The 17173-nt window shown below is 36.1% G+C and overlaps 1 protein-coding gene across 4 annotated transcripts in view; it reads right to left on the reverse strand.

Moving 5' to 3' along the window:
* UBR3 (ubiquitin protein ligase E3 component n-recognin 3) overlaps positions 1 to 17173 on the reverse strand; it is a 97466-nt gene that overhangs the window by 77962 nt on the left and 2331 nt on the right. For all 4 annotated transcript variants that reach the window (XM_071434942.1, XM_071434941.1, XM_071434940.1 and 1 more), the window contains exons 2-6: positions 7329 to 7468; positions 6783 to 6941; positions 5651 to 5794; positions 4980 to 5029; positions 2337 to 2403 (exon numbers count right to left, since the gene is read on the reverse strand). In XM_071434942.1, the coding sequence (XP_071291043.1) occupies positions 2337 to 2403; positions 4980 to 5029; positions 5651 to 5794; positions 6783 to 6941; positions 7329 to 7468 (560 nt within the window). The remainder of the gene's footprint in view (positions 1 to 2336; positions 2404 to 4979; positions 5030 to 5650; positions 5795 to 6782; positions 6942 to 7328; positions 7469 to 17173) is intronic.

The following is a 17173-nucleotide window of genomic DNA, read 5'->3' on the forward strand; positions in this document are numbered from 1 at the left end:
CACCATTCCCAAGTGTCAGAGTTCCCCAGGCAAGTAACCAATTTGCCCAGACTTAAATTTTAGGGTTCTCCTCAAGACTCAAGCAAGTCACAAAAAAAAATGAGTATGTTTTATTCAATATATTTGACAAGCATTGATATAAAACACTACCTTTATATGATCATAAAATATATTAAAATATTATAATATGTTGTAATATTAATAAATATTAAACTAATTTGTAAGGTACTACACATCACCTACAGCAACAAACATATGATGCTCATTTATGTTCTCTTCCTCATCTCTTGTTATGAAGTTGCATGTGTGATTTGACTGCCCAGGAAAGCTTGGTAACCATGCAAGACTGAAGTCCTCTGCCCACAGAGCAGAGAGCACAAGTTTAGGTACGTGCCAAGTGCTTCTGAGTGAGAACAGTGGACATGGACACGACACAACACTGTATCTGTCACTGAGTGTGCAGCTTTCTCTGACACACAGCATAGGTGAACAGGGCATATCCAACACTTTATGCAGCAGTTTGAGGCAGGGACACAATACACACCTGCTTACACCTGCTATATAATTTGAGTAGACAGAATGCTCTTAACCAAACCTGGAACATTTATCAAGAATGCTGGGACTAATGTTACCACTCTTCTGAAAAGCATCACTGGATTTTAAATTTATTTTTTAAAAAAATAGTGTCTCTGGGTTTAAAAAACATCTGGTATTTCAGATGGATGCAGTATGAGGTTTTAAAACAAAGTAAAAAAAAAATCTCAGTACTCAGTCCCATACCCGTATGAGTGAACCTCAGCTTAAAAACTGTACTTTCCTTAAAGAAGTATTTTATTCTTTCTTTGTGCCACAAAACACCTCACAGAGTGTTGTAAATATCTCTCTGGAATATAAGATGTACCATTCCAATATACCCCCAGTATATAGCCCTGATGAAGACAGTACCTGCAGAGCTAGTATGGGATAGGGAGTTGGCTTATATGGAAAAGGTAAATCTGTTTTTATTCAATACTCAGTTTTCCAAAATTTTCTTTTCATACTCTTATTTTATACCCTGTTGGACATAAAATATGAATACTGAAAACTTCAGAAAACTATTTGATATTTAATAAAAACAGATACTTACCCTTCCCCCTTTGTCAGACTCCCTCCTCTGGGGCAGATATTAGGAGCTATCAACATCATGATCATAGTCCATGTTGGGATGCCTCAGAGGGGGAAGACTACAATCCTGGGGGAAAATGAAATGTGGAATTCAAGTATCACTTATCCTGAAATGCCACTGCTGATATTGGTTTTCTGATCAGGAAGCTTCTAAATCTGGGCTTCCTCCCTGCCTCTTTCCCTAATGAGTTATTATGCATCAGAACAGCAGCATTTTTTTCTTGTGTTAGCTGACTTTAGTTCATCTTTTAGACAAGCTAACAGCCTCTTAAATCCAAGTAAGAGAACCTTACTTGGATGCCTCTATGTTTCCTGCATATCTCCAAAACTACTGATTCATGAACCTCTGAATTAAAAACTCAGGCTCCAAACCTTCATTCCAGAGACCTTCCAGAAACTTTATTCCAACTTTCATTACAATTCCTCTACCCAAATATTCTTTTCTCAAGGCTTTCAATTCTTTGCACTTCCTATGTCAGTCTCCTCACACTCATAATGAAAAAACACAATCAAAAAAATTCTTCTTTATTTAACAATAGCATTTAAATATTAATAAACACTTTTTAGCACAGAAACATGTCAAGCACAAGACAGAACTATCTTGTCTAGCCTATGGTTGCTCTTGAATTAAAACTTTCACTGACCTCAATGTGAATGCTACTCATGCTGGACTACAAACTGCAAAAGGGACTAATTTCAAGCTAGAAGAAAAAATGGAGTGGTTTCAAAAGAGACTTCATTCTAGTATTTTATCTTAAACATTAATAAACTACAAAAAGACCAACCAGAACAAGAGAGAACCATTCTTGCCTGGCTGCAAACGCAATAAAAAAAAAATTGTTAAGAACAGATAGATCAAACACCTGTTTTGTAAAGCTATATTGCAGCCTTGATAGGCACACAGTAAAACAGAATGAATTTTTGCAGGTCAGCTTACAACACAGAGGTGACAAAATGGTCAAACAGAGCCCCAGACAGAGGTACTCACTCAAGGGAAATCTAACCTGCCAATTACCACATTTTCACTTGCTACTCATTTTTAAACTATGCTATGTTAATACCTGTCACATGCAGCACTACAGTGCTTGGGAAGTGAATTGAGTATCCCTGGATATTTTTTAAGACAAACATAAAGCAAACATGATGAACTGAGGTCAGTACTTTATAAATACCTTTGGTGGTGCTGCTTAGTTTCACCCTCTTGCGCTTTCCCACGCCTTGGCTACCATCCTGGTCCTCCTGGGGCAGAGGAAGAGTTTTAAAAATTGACAATCATATACTTAGAAACTTCTTGCCAAGAGATTGTATGCTCTTAAAATTCTGGTTTAACTACCAAACTAAAACAGAGAAGCCTTCAACATATTCTTACAAGAAAACCACTTTTACTGTTTACAGGAATCACGCATTGTGAGCAACCCTTTAGAGAAAAACAATTTTTTCAGTTCTTTTTTTCCCTCTACAGGCAGCCTTATCATCCACATTTATTTCATTTATTTTGTAAGGTTAGTTACTTTGATTTCTAAAACTGATTGCTACAAAAGTTTAACACTACAAAATTTCTAATCTTTGCACATCTTAAGATTTTACCTTATCCACTTGTAGGGTTTGCCAGGTTTTGTTTCAGAGAAAAAATATCAGCCAACATAATGTGTATCAAAGTTGGCAACATATGTAATTAGCTATATACTCTCTAATCAATATAAATTTTTGATGCAGGAATAAAGTATTTTTGACACCTTTACGAGGCCAATTCTAACTGCTTGTTCCCTAGAGAATAACAGAAACATTTTACACAGGCACTTGTCATCTGAAGCTTTCAAGGTACTCCACAAACTAAACTAAACAGCAAAGGTTCCAAAATGTAATACAAGTTAACAACATCTCCACCACCACTTCACAAAATCTAACACTGCATCTTAAAAAAGCACATGACATCACAGGAGTATACTAAATGTTTCATGGATCTTTGCCAATACTGGTAGTCCTAATGAAACCAGAAATAAAGATTCTTACTGGAGCTAATAAAATGAGATACAATTAATACAGATATCTACTGTTAAAAATTAGTACTCAATATCCTTCTCCCCTAAGCAAATGCCATGTTTTACTTCCAAACTTCTCTGGAATGATAAAGAACCTGAATCTCAAGAAGTTACTATTCTTCCTTGAGGAAGGAGATTGTTCACACTTTATACCTAAGGACTGGCCACAAGCATGGTGGAAATGAAAGGTCTGATTTTGTCTACCCTTTCATTTCCTCCATCTGAAAATTCATTTTAAGATGGACACACATTTGAATACTTAGGCATCCTGTGGTCTTTGTGATCACAGGGTACCTCTGGTACTTCCATCAGGAATGAGTCAGTAAGTTCTCAGAGTGTTGCCACTGCCCAGTCCCCAGTCAGAGGGGCCATGTATTCTCAAGAAAAAAAATCAAACTTGCTGGGATATTACTATGAACTGCAGGACTCTGCAACTCAAGTCTCCTGCCCTGAAAAAAACATCAGTAAAAAAAGTTAATTATTTGTTTTATAATCTTTTTCTTAATCATGAGCTGCTTTGCAAATACAAATTACTGAACAGGAAGCTCACACCCTTCATCCAAAAATCAAAATAGACTGTGCAGATGGAAAGCTGAAATGCTTATCAGAAAAATAACTTTCTCTCCTCTGTACTCCCATGTCAGTTACACAGGGCATTTACAGTTTGCTTTTAATACCTGATTATATTCTCTTAGAGCAGAGAAAAACTATGTTATAATTAAGAAATGTGGCAAGAGTACACTTTTAACAGGATTTTCTTCTACCAGTATTTAAAATGAGTGTAGAAAGGTTAAAAATGTTCTTTCGCACCAAGATCTAAGGGTAGCATTGTTTCACAGATGGAACACTAGATTACAAAATTTACATAGATCACAAATCAGGACAGTACTTTTGCAGGGAACTAAACAGCTTGGGAAAGTTTTGCACAGTTCAGTACTTAGGTTTACTTCTACAATAGTAGATGGTTTGAAGTAAAAGATTAATCTGTAGGATGGCTGTTATTTCTCATGTTTTCCTTTCTGCAAAAGGAGAAAAAAGTCCCTCTCTAAACTTGTCCCCCTGTTCAAGACTTTATGTTCCAAGGAATCAAATGAAACACAGTCCATGAATGCTTTTGCCACACTGAGGGATTCATGTTTTTATATGGGATATCTCTTTCCTTTATTTGAAGCCTGTTATGTTGCCCTACCAAAATGTCTGCTAAGGCTTACTAGTTGAAATTAGATTTTAAATAGCTGAAAAAATTGATGAAGTTACTCTACCAGAATTTAACTTTCTTCCACTTATTTATTAAAGCTCCACTCAAAATGAGATTCTCTCCTTTTTACTCCCACTCCATATGTTTGGTAAGTAAGGTCAAGTCTACACATGGGAATTTATCTACAGAGAAATTCTCACTGCTGCTATCACCAGTTCAGCTGGATTCTCAAGTGCCAAAAACTGCTAACACCACTCATAGCATTACCTGCTCTAAGTTTGCTTTAATCAAGCCCAATTTACTTGATAGTGATTTCTGGAATACCTACACAGGTTTCTTCTCAGTTACATACATAAATTAAACTGGAACAGTATTAGCAAACCTCAGGATTTTTCAAGAGGTCCTTAGTAAATCAAAGGCATGAGATCTATCCTTCATACCTCCATTATTCCTAATTACTAAAATTGGGACAATGTAGGGCAAGTATAAGTAATGAGATTTGTGGGATTTGGCTGCAAGCATTCTCTCCCTTTAATATTCTGTTGCAGGTCATTACAGTCTTTAAAAAGCCTCACCTCATCTGAAGAATCCCCTTGTCCTGATGTTGCTGTACCACCTGCCAAACCTTTTGAAATAAAAAAGTTCAGAGATTCTTTTCATAAGTCTATTATTGAAAAGGCAGTATTTTAAGATATTTAAGCCAGCATGAAATGGAACACTACATTAATCTTCTATAAAAGATACAGAGCAGTGGACTGAAGTTGGAGTAAGATTTCCAAGCAATACAAAACCAGAGATTTGCAAATCCATGCCATTGCAGAACTTCAGTGCGCTGTGTTAACATTCTTTCAGAAATTGAATAAAAAACTCTGATAAATAATAAAGTCTGATGGACTTCAGTGATCAACAAAATAAAATCCACAGAATCTTTATAAGAAGAAGTGCTGTGGATTGATAATCACTTTGTTGCAGTGGCAAAATTTCACTATTAGCAATTACATCTTGCCTACTCAAATTCCACTAATATTATGACTGGAAAAATGGTGCTTAGCATATTAGCAACAAGAAGTTAACATGCTTAGCTTTGCTGATAGAAGTAAGAGTCCTGTAATTTGGTAATGCAATAAATAACAGGTAATTCCCTAACTTTCATTAAGATTAGCTTTTCTTAAAAATAAACCCAAAGCAGTTTATATAAAACCCATCAATAATCAAGTCTTCTCTTAAAATATTTTTCTACACAAACCTTGAACAGATAATGTGCTAGTTCCAGCTCCTTGTTCCTGCATATTACATGCAATTTTATCCTCAGGAAATGCCAACCCAGAGCCTTTCAAAGCAATGAGGTACTTTTCATGACTTTTCTTTGCACATGCATTCTCTCCAACACCTTGAATACACACATAAAACAGTATTAAAGCACAAAAGCAGCTCCTCGGTTCATATGCTTCACACTCTATGCAAGCAATCTAAAAAATGGCCCACAATATTTTAATTTAATAACACATATTCTCCATTTCAAGAGTCCAGATAAACATGTCTTACTTTCCATTCCCTTTCTGTATTTCTGTATCAGGAAATCCGTCACATATAGGAAAGAGAAGTAATTAAATTACTCCCATTTGAATACTATAACAGGAGAGAGAAAGGAAGGAAAGAATAAAGAGAACTGCTCCTGAGGCAGCTTTACTAAGTGTTCCTCCTTTCAAATAAAGGTTTGGGGATTGCCTGCTCTTTAAGTAGCTGCTGCCCAAGCCAGTTATGGCAACTTAAAACTACAGTAATCACTATTTGTTCTGTCCCTATGCAAAGGACTCTTAATCACAAGAAAACAACATGGAGTTAATTTACACTAGGGATTTGGGGTTAGTTGTGACTGCCAACATTTTCAGTGTTATTGTGATTTGGTACAGGATTGAATAAATAATGGGGGGGGGAGGTTAAGTTTAAGAAAAAAATATGAAAAAGGCTTTGCACAGAAATGCAGGACAGACAATGGCCTTTTGCCATTCAGGTTTCTTCCAGTAACCTCTGTGAAAATGAGTTAGAAATATTCCACTTCAAATAACCTTATTATGACTAGTTTGGAAGTACTAAGCTGGAATGGATTTCTTATAAAAACTTTTCTGAAAAGATGTTTATTTATACATTTATTTGGGACACAGATCAGATATTTCTCTTACAGATCTTAATAACAAATGTTTCTAGTCACTCCTGAAGCTCACCCTCCTAACAACGTAATAGCCTTAAAAATACGCTTTTTTCTGTGTTTTGAGATGTCAAATAAAAACATGCAGAAACTGAAGTTATAAACAAAACTTATGCCCTTAATGCTTCATAGTTTGAAAATCTAATTATTAGAAATAACACAAACATACCAGAGCTAAGATCTTTGTAGAACTGTTGGCTAGTTAAAACCTGGGTAAGAACTGATCTCATTGCACCTCCCATTTTGGTCAGGTCTTCTAGGAAGGAAACATGAGGCTCCAAAACCTGGAGAATTTTATGAAGGTCTTTCTCTGATGGCAGATCAAGAGCTGAAACCACAGAAGAAGAACTTTTGGCGTAGATGTAATATAATTCAGCCAAAACTGTCACAAGCAGAACAGTTACAACCATTGCAAATGAAAATAATTTATATATTCACAATGGTCTAAAATTCACACATACCAATTTCAAACTATACCTCATTTCATTTTCTGGAAGAGCTCAGCACAATGCCCAGTAACCCCTAAAACATATTTAAGCATGCAAGCAGGTAATAAAATCAAATCACCTAGTCAGGCTGTAATTTTGTTAGGAAGAGAGGTACAAAATACAACGACATAAACTATGGATAGCATTCATGTACAGTGTCTTCATAGACTGCAAAGAGCTAACAGCAGGGTAAGATATTGTTAGATACATGCAAATCCCAAACATACCAGGCTCATTATATCCCTCTCGCAAATGCTGAATCAGACTAAAGATGAACTGTGGAAGAACTAATTCTGACATCATCAACAAGTGTTTCGGAACACATGGAACATTCGAATTCGATTTAATCTGGTGCCTTTTACAAAACCTAGAAAACAGATGAGAAAAATGTTAGCCAAGCACAGCTCAGCAGTGTTAACATATACTAAGAAAAGCATTCCTTTTCCATTTTTCACAGAGTAGATGCTTTTACATTAAAGGTGGTATGGAAATGGTATTCTGAAATTCCAACTACTCTGTTCAAGCCCATTGTGATTCTGAGGCCAGAGAATTATAAAGCTGCCAATTTTTTTTCTGCTGCTCAAAGTTCGCATATCCAACATCTCAGCTTCTTCCCATACGTATCAGAAGTATCTTCCATTGAACAATCAGAAGAACACTGACTTTCTTCTTTCTGTGACATAATCAGAGGTTGGTCTGATTTTTCAAGTCCTCATTCAGATAATGACTTTTAAAAATGTCTTTTGACAAAAAAAAAAAAACTTAAAAAGGCATAAGACTTTGCAGGATCGGTGTGAATTTCAAATGTACAGCAACTATGATTTACAAAATCCTTACAAAATTCTTTCATTTAAAAAGAAAAGAAAACATTTATTCTTTGGAAAATTCCTGTGTGGTAGTAGCTGAGGCTTGGCTAATGCACAGTGACATGATGTTGAGCCAAACCCCATTAGAGCAGACAGAATGATTTCCTACTCACTTAACATGAGCCTGACTCAGGAGACACTGAATACTTTTCAACTCCCAAGCTATTTTTAGAAAGGACATATAACAACATCAAAGAGTTATTTATCCACATCAAAAACCACACTAAACAAAGAATAGTCTAAAAATACATCACACAACAATAAACTTTTACTGAAAAGATTCACCAGATTTTACTAACAATTTTTCAACACAAAAAATTGAGGAAAAAAACACAGCTTTGTTTGACTTTGAAACTGTTTTCCAAATTTATGCCCTGTTACTTTCTAAAACTTAAGCCTTTCTTCTTTGAGGACCACTGAAGAATCATCTTCAAGAGAAGAAGGAAATAGAAGAAAGGCACATAGAAAGTAGGCGAATCAAGAAAAAAAGGCAAAAAAACCCCAAAAAAACCAATACCAGTCCAACAGTTAGAATGGCAATTCACAAAAATGGCTAGCAAATTCACAAGAATAAAGATTAAGAGCTTCTCCTTTGCTTTTGAACATTAGAAATGAGACTTTTTATTAAGAAAAGGTACAGAAGGACAGTACTAGCCTGTTGATTTGCTATTTGTATATAAACCCAATATATCCTTGGAACAGAAAGAGCTCAATGATGACTGACAACTTTCTGTTAATTAATGCCCAAATAAATAGTGTTCACTTTTGCCTTCTACTCTCCATACTACATTCACAGAAGTTATGAAAAGTCATTCCATGTTAATTGTTCAAGTATGGATAAACAGCACAATTTGAAACTGCAGGGAATTCAAAGGGACCTGTAAAAGTCATTTATTTTTTCTCTTTAGTCATCCAAAATTTATCTTTTCCACATACAGAAACCTGAACTTCTATAAATCACAGATGTGGCTTCATCTATGCTAAAATATGGTATTTCATACTTTTACAGTAATTGATTTTCCTTTCACCGCTGTCCTTATAAGAAGGGATCAAAAGTAAATAAAGATCTAAAAGACACAAAAGGAAGGAACACAGTGCACTCTCAAATCTTTCACAGCCCACCACCCCCCCATACATTTTACATTCTGTCAAAAGATGTTTTCACTGGTTATGATCACAAGCTAAGGAAGCCACTGTAACAAAACACACAGGTAAAGTCATTTTGAATCCCAGTTTCTGCTAAGCACAAGGCTTCCTTCCACAGAAATAAGCTCTGCTCCCCATGAAGTCGATGTCACTATGCCAGTTCTGAATCCATCACAACAGAATCAGAGTCAGAAGGGACCCAGAAGGATCATGGAGGGCAACTGTGAAGCGAATGGTGCCTCCAGGAACCGAACCCATGAGCTTGGCACTACTAACTCTGTGCTCTAACCAACTGCACCAATCTCAGGGGCATGGATTAACCATCCCAAGTTTCACATATCCTGAAAATGAAAGTTATGGCTATGTTGTTTCTTGAGAATATCAAGAAAAGATTATTGAATTATAAGGTGTGCTATTAATGCTATATTAACACAGACCCTGGAAGACCAACAAAGGACCCAGATTCAATTCCCTGTAAGGAAAAGTTCTTTCACTGTCACATGCATAAACCACAGCAGCTTCAAACAGGAATGTATTTTCCTACCTTTGAAATCACTTTTTCACAAAAAGATAAGACTAATTTTAGCAAAAGGAGAGAACAAACAGCAAACTTGTAATTAAATAAAAACTTAAGTTTAACAAAGAATCTTCTCCATATGATTAAAAAAAAAACCTGACATGTCTTACACTGCATTAATATCTTATTTGTGAAAAGCAGACCATTGCTGACGTCCACATGAGTAAGCAATATCATCTGTTACAAACATAAGCAGCATTAATATATTCTGAACAACTTCAACGTCAAACTTCCCAGATTTATTCCATTATTTCCTACTATTTCCATTTTTAATAATTTTACTGTGAATTTCAAAAATGCATTCTACAAGTGGCTTCAGGTGAAATAACTCCTTTAGGCTACAGCTTCACACCTTGTTGAATTAGATCAGTCCTGCCACAACTCTGTCCTCAGCCCTCTTATTGGTCCTAGCACTAGCACTTGACTGATCCTATGTTAAACCAGCTCAGAAGCTAAGCCAGTGGAAGCTATTTACTTATAGGGATATATAAAAAATGTCACTAGGCCAGTTTAAATCCACCAAAACTCACGGACCAGTCTCCTTGGAAATCACACTGAAATCCCCAAATCATTTTGCCATCACCTCTTTCCTTGTTAACCTGACAGGGAGCAAAACACAGGGAACAAAATAAACCAAAATCTCAAACAAAGACATTCAGGAAAATGCCATCCTGACCAACCAGCACAAGAAGTAGATACAATGCTCACTGTGGAGGCAATTCCATCACTTCAAAGGAGAGTTTTTTATCTCCACAGTTATCATAGCAGCTGATAAATGCCTTCAGTACCAGCCAGACCACACCTTTACAGCATTTGATCAGTCCTTCATCCACTACATCCCACAGTGTCTCAAGTTGCAGCTGCATTCCAGAAACTTGACATAAGTTCACATATATACAGATGGACTATTTTTACCCTCACTTTTCTCTCACTATTTTGTCCCCTGCCTCCCCGTGTTTAAAAGTCATTTGTTTTTAAACTGGATCATAAGACTGCCAAAAGAAAACATCCCAATTTCACACTCTTAATAGTACTACAGCGCTATGAGTACCTGACTCTGACAGAAGCTTTTAGGGATGAGGATCTGGGACCCAAGCAACAGAATCGAAATGGAAACTGCTGGAAATCAGTTCTTAAGCAAAGAAAGTAAAGCTCTACTTGATTCTTCAATTCAGTAAGTCATACCTAAACTGAGTTCTTACTTAAAACATAATATACATTTCATATGTGTATATATGGTACAATACATATTCATAATGTATACCTCATGACTGACATCATGTAATGTTTCATAAAGTATTCAAGTGAAGTTTTATAAATATGAATTCAACACAACTTTTTTAAAAAGCATGTGTTCTGTCTCCACTGTAAAGCTAACACACAAATACTACTCTTACACACTCTGAATCTACAAAACAGATGCAAGATACAAAGTACTTTTTGAGTGCTACAATTGTTTCTGAGTTGTTACAAACCCATTACATCATTTCTTATGCGTTTAAATGTTTTTTCCTACCTTTGCAGTTCAAATATCAAACCAAATCTTAATTCAGAGCAAAGTAAAACTTTCTGTTTTACAGTAAAGCTTTCTAATCAGGATTAGAAAATCATCTGGATGAAAAAGGGCTTTGATATATTGTAGGGTTGCTTGATGTAAGTCCACTGTCCCTAACAATTACAAATACAATGGGAATTCTGAAGAAATGCAGAGAAATAAACCCACTGTTCCTATTAAGTTTAGCATGTTCCCCCACACACCCTAATAACTGCACTTCATTAGTTAAATTCCTTTCACCTGCAAAACAGGCTTCCAAAAGTGAATCAATGTGGTACTGACTCCGAGAACCAAGCAATGAGCACTCTTCTGCTCTTTATGAAAACTGCAAGCTATAGAGCTCATAGACAAAACTGAATACTTGCATTTCTGCTATGAGGGGCAAAGCCAACTGAAAAGATGTCAGTCTCACTCTTCTAACCAGAAAATTTCCAAAATAGAGGCAACAGAGTCAATAGCGGAGGACAATGAAACACAGCAGAATAACTAGTGGCTTCTCAAGGAAAAAAACCCAATAACTTTAAAGGAAATCTTTTCAGGCCTTAAGCTTTCATGGCAAAGCTGGCTGGCCAGGTTAGGAGGCTAGAAATCAGAGACTGGACAATAAGAAGTTATTCCAATCCTTGCAGAACAGCAGGAAGAGAGGCAATGACTCATAGAAGCTCTCTTGGTGCTCAGTGCTACATTAAATGAAGCACACCAGGTCAAAAAAAAAGCAGTCAAAGCTGCTCTGCAGAGCATTTCTAGTATTCTGTTAGTCCTGAGACATAAACATCCTGTATAGTAGACAAAACTACAATGACTTTTATTAGTAGGCAAGTACCCATTATCAACCAGAAACAGTAGATCTGGCAGTAGTTTCAATCATAAGGACTTTTTTAAAGAAAAAATTAGTAAGAAGGAGAAGGAATGGATTTCCAAGACCTTGAAGTACATGGACAGTACATCTACTTGAAAGAACAAAAATCAAGAAACAGGTTTCAAAAAACAGTTAACAAAACCTTTTCTGGTTAAGAAAATTCTCCAAAGAGAATTTAAACAGGTCAAACATACAGCATGTAGTATTTTGACCCAAATACTTCATATGACAAAGATCTAAGTCACTACACAGTGCTAGACAAATGCAAAAATAACCTTCATTTCTTCAGGACTTGAATGAGATGTGTGAATATTAATAATAGGTATCAACTTAAGCTTTGGCCAGGCCTCCAACAGACAAGGTGTATATATAGGTAATTTGCAGCTTTCTTGGAAAGTATTTACGTGTTTCATGCTGGAGCTATTATCAGTGCAGGAACTGTGCAGAAACAGAGGTGCATCCTGAAGGAAGTAGTTCATTTAGTCCTTGTTACCTAATAGCCATTCTATTAATTCAATGCAAAGAAAATTCATTGTTTTCAAAGCTTATTACCAGAACCCTCTACAGAGGAAGGCACCAGATACTAATATTTAAATACTATTATTTAAAATCACCTGCAGCTCTCAGATACTATTCCAGGATATTTAAAAAACGTAAAATTCCTGATACTGTAAAAGTGATAAGGAAGTATGGCCTGAAATCTGAATCAACCTACATGGTCATTAAGAAAGATCAAAGAAACAACAGCTCTTTAGGAATGTGTTCCCTAAACATACTCCCAAAACCACATTTGTTCCATTGCCAACAGGTCCACTGACAGCTCCATATAGATCAGATATATACCAGATAAATAACACTCCACCGTGATGTAGTGGACTTAGAATTCTGGGCAGATCATACGTTCATGAAAAGTATAAAAGCAGCTTTACAATTTGGTGGGATCAAAGTAAAGGAACTGAAAATCAAAACTGGTTAGCCCAAATCTAAACAAGACTGTTTCAGAGAGCTCTAAAACACAGCTCTTCTTAAATTGAATATATACCAAGGCAAATTATGAAGCAATAGACTAGTGATACAATAAGTAAGCCAAATTTCAGGCAAGGCAAGATATATAGTAGCCATATCTTGTGAACTCAGCCTTCACAGCACTGCTGTGCTCTTCAAATCAGACTGGTCCTATCAGCAAACCTTTGGGGTTAAAACCATCATTTAAGTTTGTTCAGTAACAAACATAGCAAGAGTTCAGGCTTCTACATATTTATAGTTGTGTATATTTATATGTTTCAACATCTTCCTGATGACTTTGAAACAACTACACATGATTCCAGAGGTATGTAGAAAGTAACAATGCATCTAGTCAGGTCATAGCTCCAAAGGTAGTAATACAAAAGTAGCACTGGGCTGTTGACCATTTGCAATACATCTCAGCAAGTAATTTAGAGGTTGATGTGGTCCTAATTAGAGACATTCTTAAAAGAAATCAAGTCAGGCAGGTTTGAGACTTGACTGTATGACATGATAGACTTAACTGCAATGTCTTTTGCTTTCCAAGGATAAGGCCTAACATGAAGCTCTATGTAAAATACTCAGTGTTACTTTGGAATCCTAAGAAGCAAGACATTATCTTGAGCTTTATGTCTGGAGGAAGCATGAAGGAGAATAGAGGAAATCAGATATTTATAAATGTATGGTAACTTCAAATTCTGTGGTCCTTGTGAATCCCAGTATGAATTCCTGTACTTTGTATGTGGATGAACATGGTGGAGGTTTTGTTCTGAAGAGTCACATCCATCATACATGACTATGGATTTATCCAAACTCTCACACTAAGCTAACAGCCACTACAGCTCAGACTTCTCTCCAGTCCCTCCTTGGTAGCCCAAAGGACTTCAGTCACAGAAAAGCTGCATGGAGTTGACAGAGACCCTACAAAACACCATTTGTACCAGCTCAACAATCCTGAACGCACATGTATTTTAACATGGTTTCATAAAACTCAGAGACTAAGCTAAAGTTGGCTACTTGTAGGCTCTCAGCCTGTTGATAAAGCATCTGTTTCACCAACTTCTTGAAGAAAGTTCCAAAAGAGCACCCTTATCTCTTTGAGGCTGCATTACCAAACCTAGCCTAGGTCCTGGAGAACCGAAAACTTCTTGGTAATTGTTAAACAAGACAATTGATAGCGTCACACAGGAAGGGATGACCTTGAAGCAGCAGCATGTTATATATATGCTAAGCAGGTGATTTGCTGTTGCAAGACACTCCATAAAATAGCCAAGTAATCCACTTTGTGCCAGTAAAACAATAATTGCCTGTATGTCCCAAAACACAGCCACAAGCAGATCTGACTTTTCTCATCTTAAGGGGATCCCAGTTCCACAACCCAAGATGGTAAAAAGGACCAATCATGATAAATATGCACAGAATGCATCCAAAGAGAGCTAGCAATAATAGCTCTCTCAAGAACAAGCTTCCTTTTTTATGGTCACACTGTTAAAATTTTCACTTACTAAGATTTTCATTTTCTACAAGTCTAGAATATGAAAAAGCTCCTTTACTCTTACTTAGCTAGAGAAGGTAAAAGAAATAGAATATAATCTTCCATGGCTCCCAATCTCTGAAAAGGAATAAAAGGAAGATTGAATTTTATAGGGACAGAATAGCAAAGGTCATCAAAATTAGGTATCTATCTATTAAGTATCCAAAATTTAACAAAAACATTCAATAATCCTTGCTGGGTGCAAACATTTTAAAACACTGAAAAAAATCAGAGCCTTTTCTAAATAAATTAAAGCAGAAAAAACCAAGCTATTTAGAAACAGAATATACTTCTCATACTTGCCAGCAAAAGGAGGCAAAGAGAATTGTCTGGCCTTTTCACAAGGGGATCACAGTAGAGCCAACAGATATGTTTGTCTCCAAGAGAGACATCATGATGACAAAAAAGAAAACAGAGAGAAGTCTGATCTACTGTGGAAAGATAAGCAGGGATCAGTAAAGATAGAACTGCAGGAAGTTTAGAGCTAGGAACCTGAAGGTGCTTTTGAACACACAGCATATATCACCAATCTGTGAGAGTTACCTTTCTTACAACTATAGGACTTGTTACTCCATAAAGAAACAGCCCACTGTTGCAAGTGGAAATGGGTAACACCTTAATCCCTTAATGAAAGATAAGAGAAGACAACACTATGTCAATGGAACCATTGGCTGCCATAACTACCAAGAAATAAATAAAAAACATCACTGCAAAAGCCTATTAACCAAAATTCTTAACCTGGCTTTTCACCTTTCAGGATATGCAACCCTTGATGGAGGTATTATCCGTGTTGTACTGTAATGCAGTACTAAAACATCTGCTTTCCACATGATTAATTTAACAAATAAGTCAACAAACTGACAGACTCTGAAACAGGACACGGCAGTAGGCAATAGCCAAAGTGTTGAGGCTCTCTAGTATGACAGGTTATTGTCTACAAACTTAGAGGGGATTTAGAACAAGACAGCCATAGAAACAAGATGGTACTCAGCAGTAACAGATTATTGACTAGTTATACTCTTATAATAACCATATGGCATACTGCTTTCTTCAAGCTCATTTCATAAACTATCACTTTCATTATAATACAAGACCATCTACCAACCAAAAAATACTCAAGTCTGAATTTTCCCCTGCCCAACTGCATGAGATTTTTTAATCCAACAGATGAACTCATTTGAACTATGAGCATATGTCTACTCAAAATGCTTTAGAACCGAAGATTTTTGCTTCTTCGGAACATTATTAATTACCTCTGAAGGCCTTGCTAGATTTCATTTGCAAATAGCTAGATACCATATGGGAGACAACTACAAACTGTTTCTGCCTCCTTACATATCAATGGATTTTAAAATCTATTCAACCTTGCCGCAGGTAGAATTTTTAATGCTTTCACAAGCAGCTACATTTACAAACTTGAATATTTTCTAAAGTCTACATTACATTCTAGTAGATCAGACCAACTGCAATTAACTTGAACAACAAAACCACTGAAATCTGCATGGAAATCAAAAGGTTCAAAAATGTGACAATCTGATTTTTCTAAAACAAATGAGAATTACACAAGTTACCTAAAGCAAACCTACATACCTAAGGCAAATCAGTATCCATCTATTATGCTATAGTCCAGCTTCTATTTATAAAGGCATCAGAAATAAAAAAAAACTATCACTGAGGTATCTCTATAAAGCAAATTCTATATTTAATGAGCACTAAAAGATTAACACACACTCATACTCTAGGATAAACCATTTCTAGATTTACATTAGCCATCTTAAAGGCAATGAGAAGATATTCCAGATTCTAAACTGGAGATATTTCCTTTATAGCAGATCAGTTAACTAAGACTTCATGAACAGTATTTTTGAGCTGCATCAAATAAATAATATGAATATGAAGACCAGATAACAAGAACAGAAACAAAAGAATGCTACTATAATATTGATATACAGCATCTACACAAAACTGTGTCTGAGCAGACAGATGGTAGATAAAGTTTGTAAGTAGGCTCCACATTTGATTCCCTTGCTATTAATAGAAGCCTAGGCTGTGGTGGCCAAGGTTATATCAGGCTAGACACACTCCAGTTTCCTAAGTCCACCATGAAGGCCTCCTAACTTTGACATGCAAAGCATTACCTTTGTAATTGTGCAGTTGATTTGTATACACAAAGTTAAAACACTATCTAAACATGCTGCATTGTAGCAATTCAAGTCAATAGGTAAAACTCTGTGTGTTTGCACACAATAATGGTTTTTACATTGGTGAAAGTTTATTTTACTTTGTCTTGCACAGCAAACAAATTTCTAGTTCACTAATTGCAATGGCTTAACATCAGTTCTTGTCTACACAAGTAGAAGTGACCTTAAGTTGAATGCAGGCACCCCATATGCTGCCATGTATTGCCCTCCTTATATGTCCAAGAGGACTGGAAAATCTACTGCACAATGCCAAGTGCTGTTTCTGAACAAATATTATTCATTTGTTCAGCAATTCTTTAGCTTTAGTGACCAAAACTCCTGAAGGGACC

The sequence above is a fragment of the Agelaius tricolor genome, unplaced genomic scaffold (genome assembly GCF_023055355.1).
Source record: "Agelaius tricolor isolate 1412-34295 unplaced genomic scaffold, bAgeTri1.0.p SCAF_10, whole genome shotgun sequence".
NCBI lineage: Eukaryota > Metazoa > Chordata > Aves > Passeriformes > Icteridae > Agelaius > Agelaius tricolor.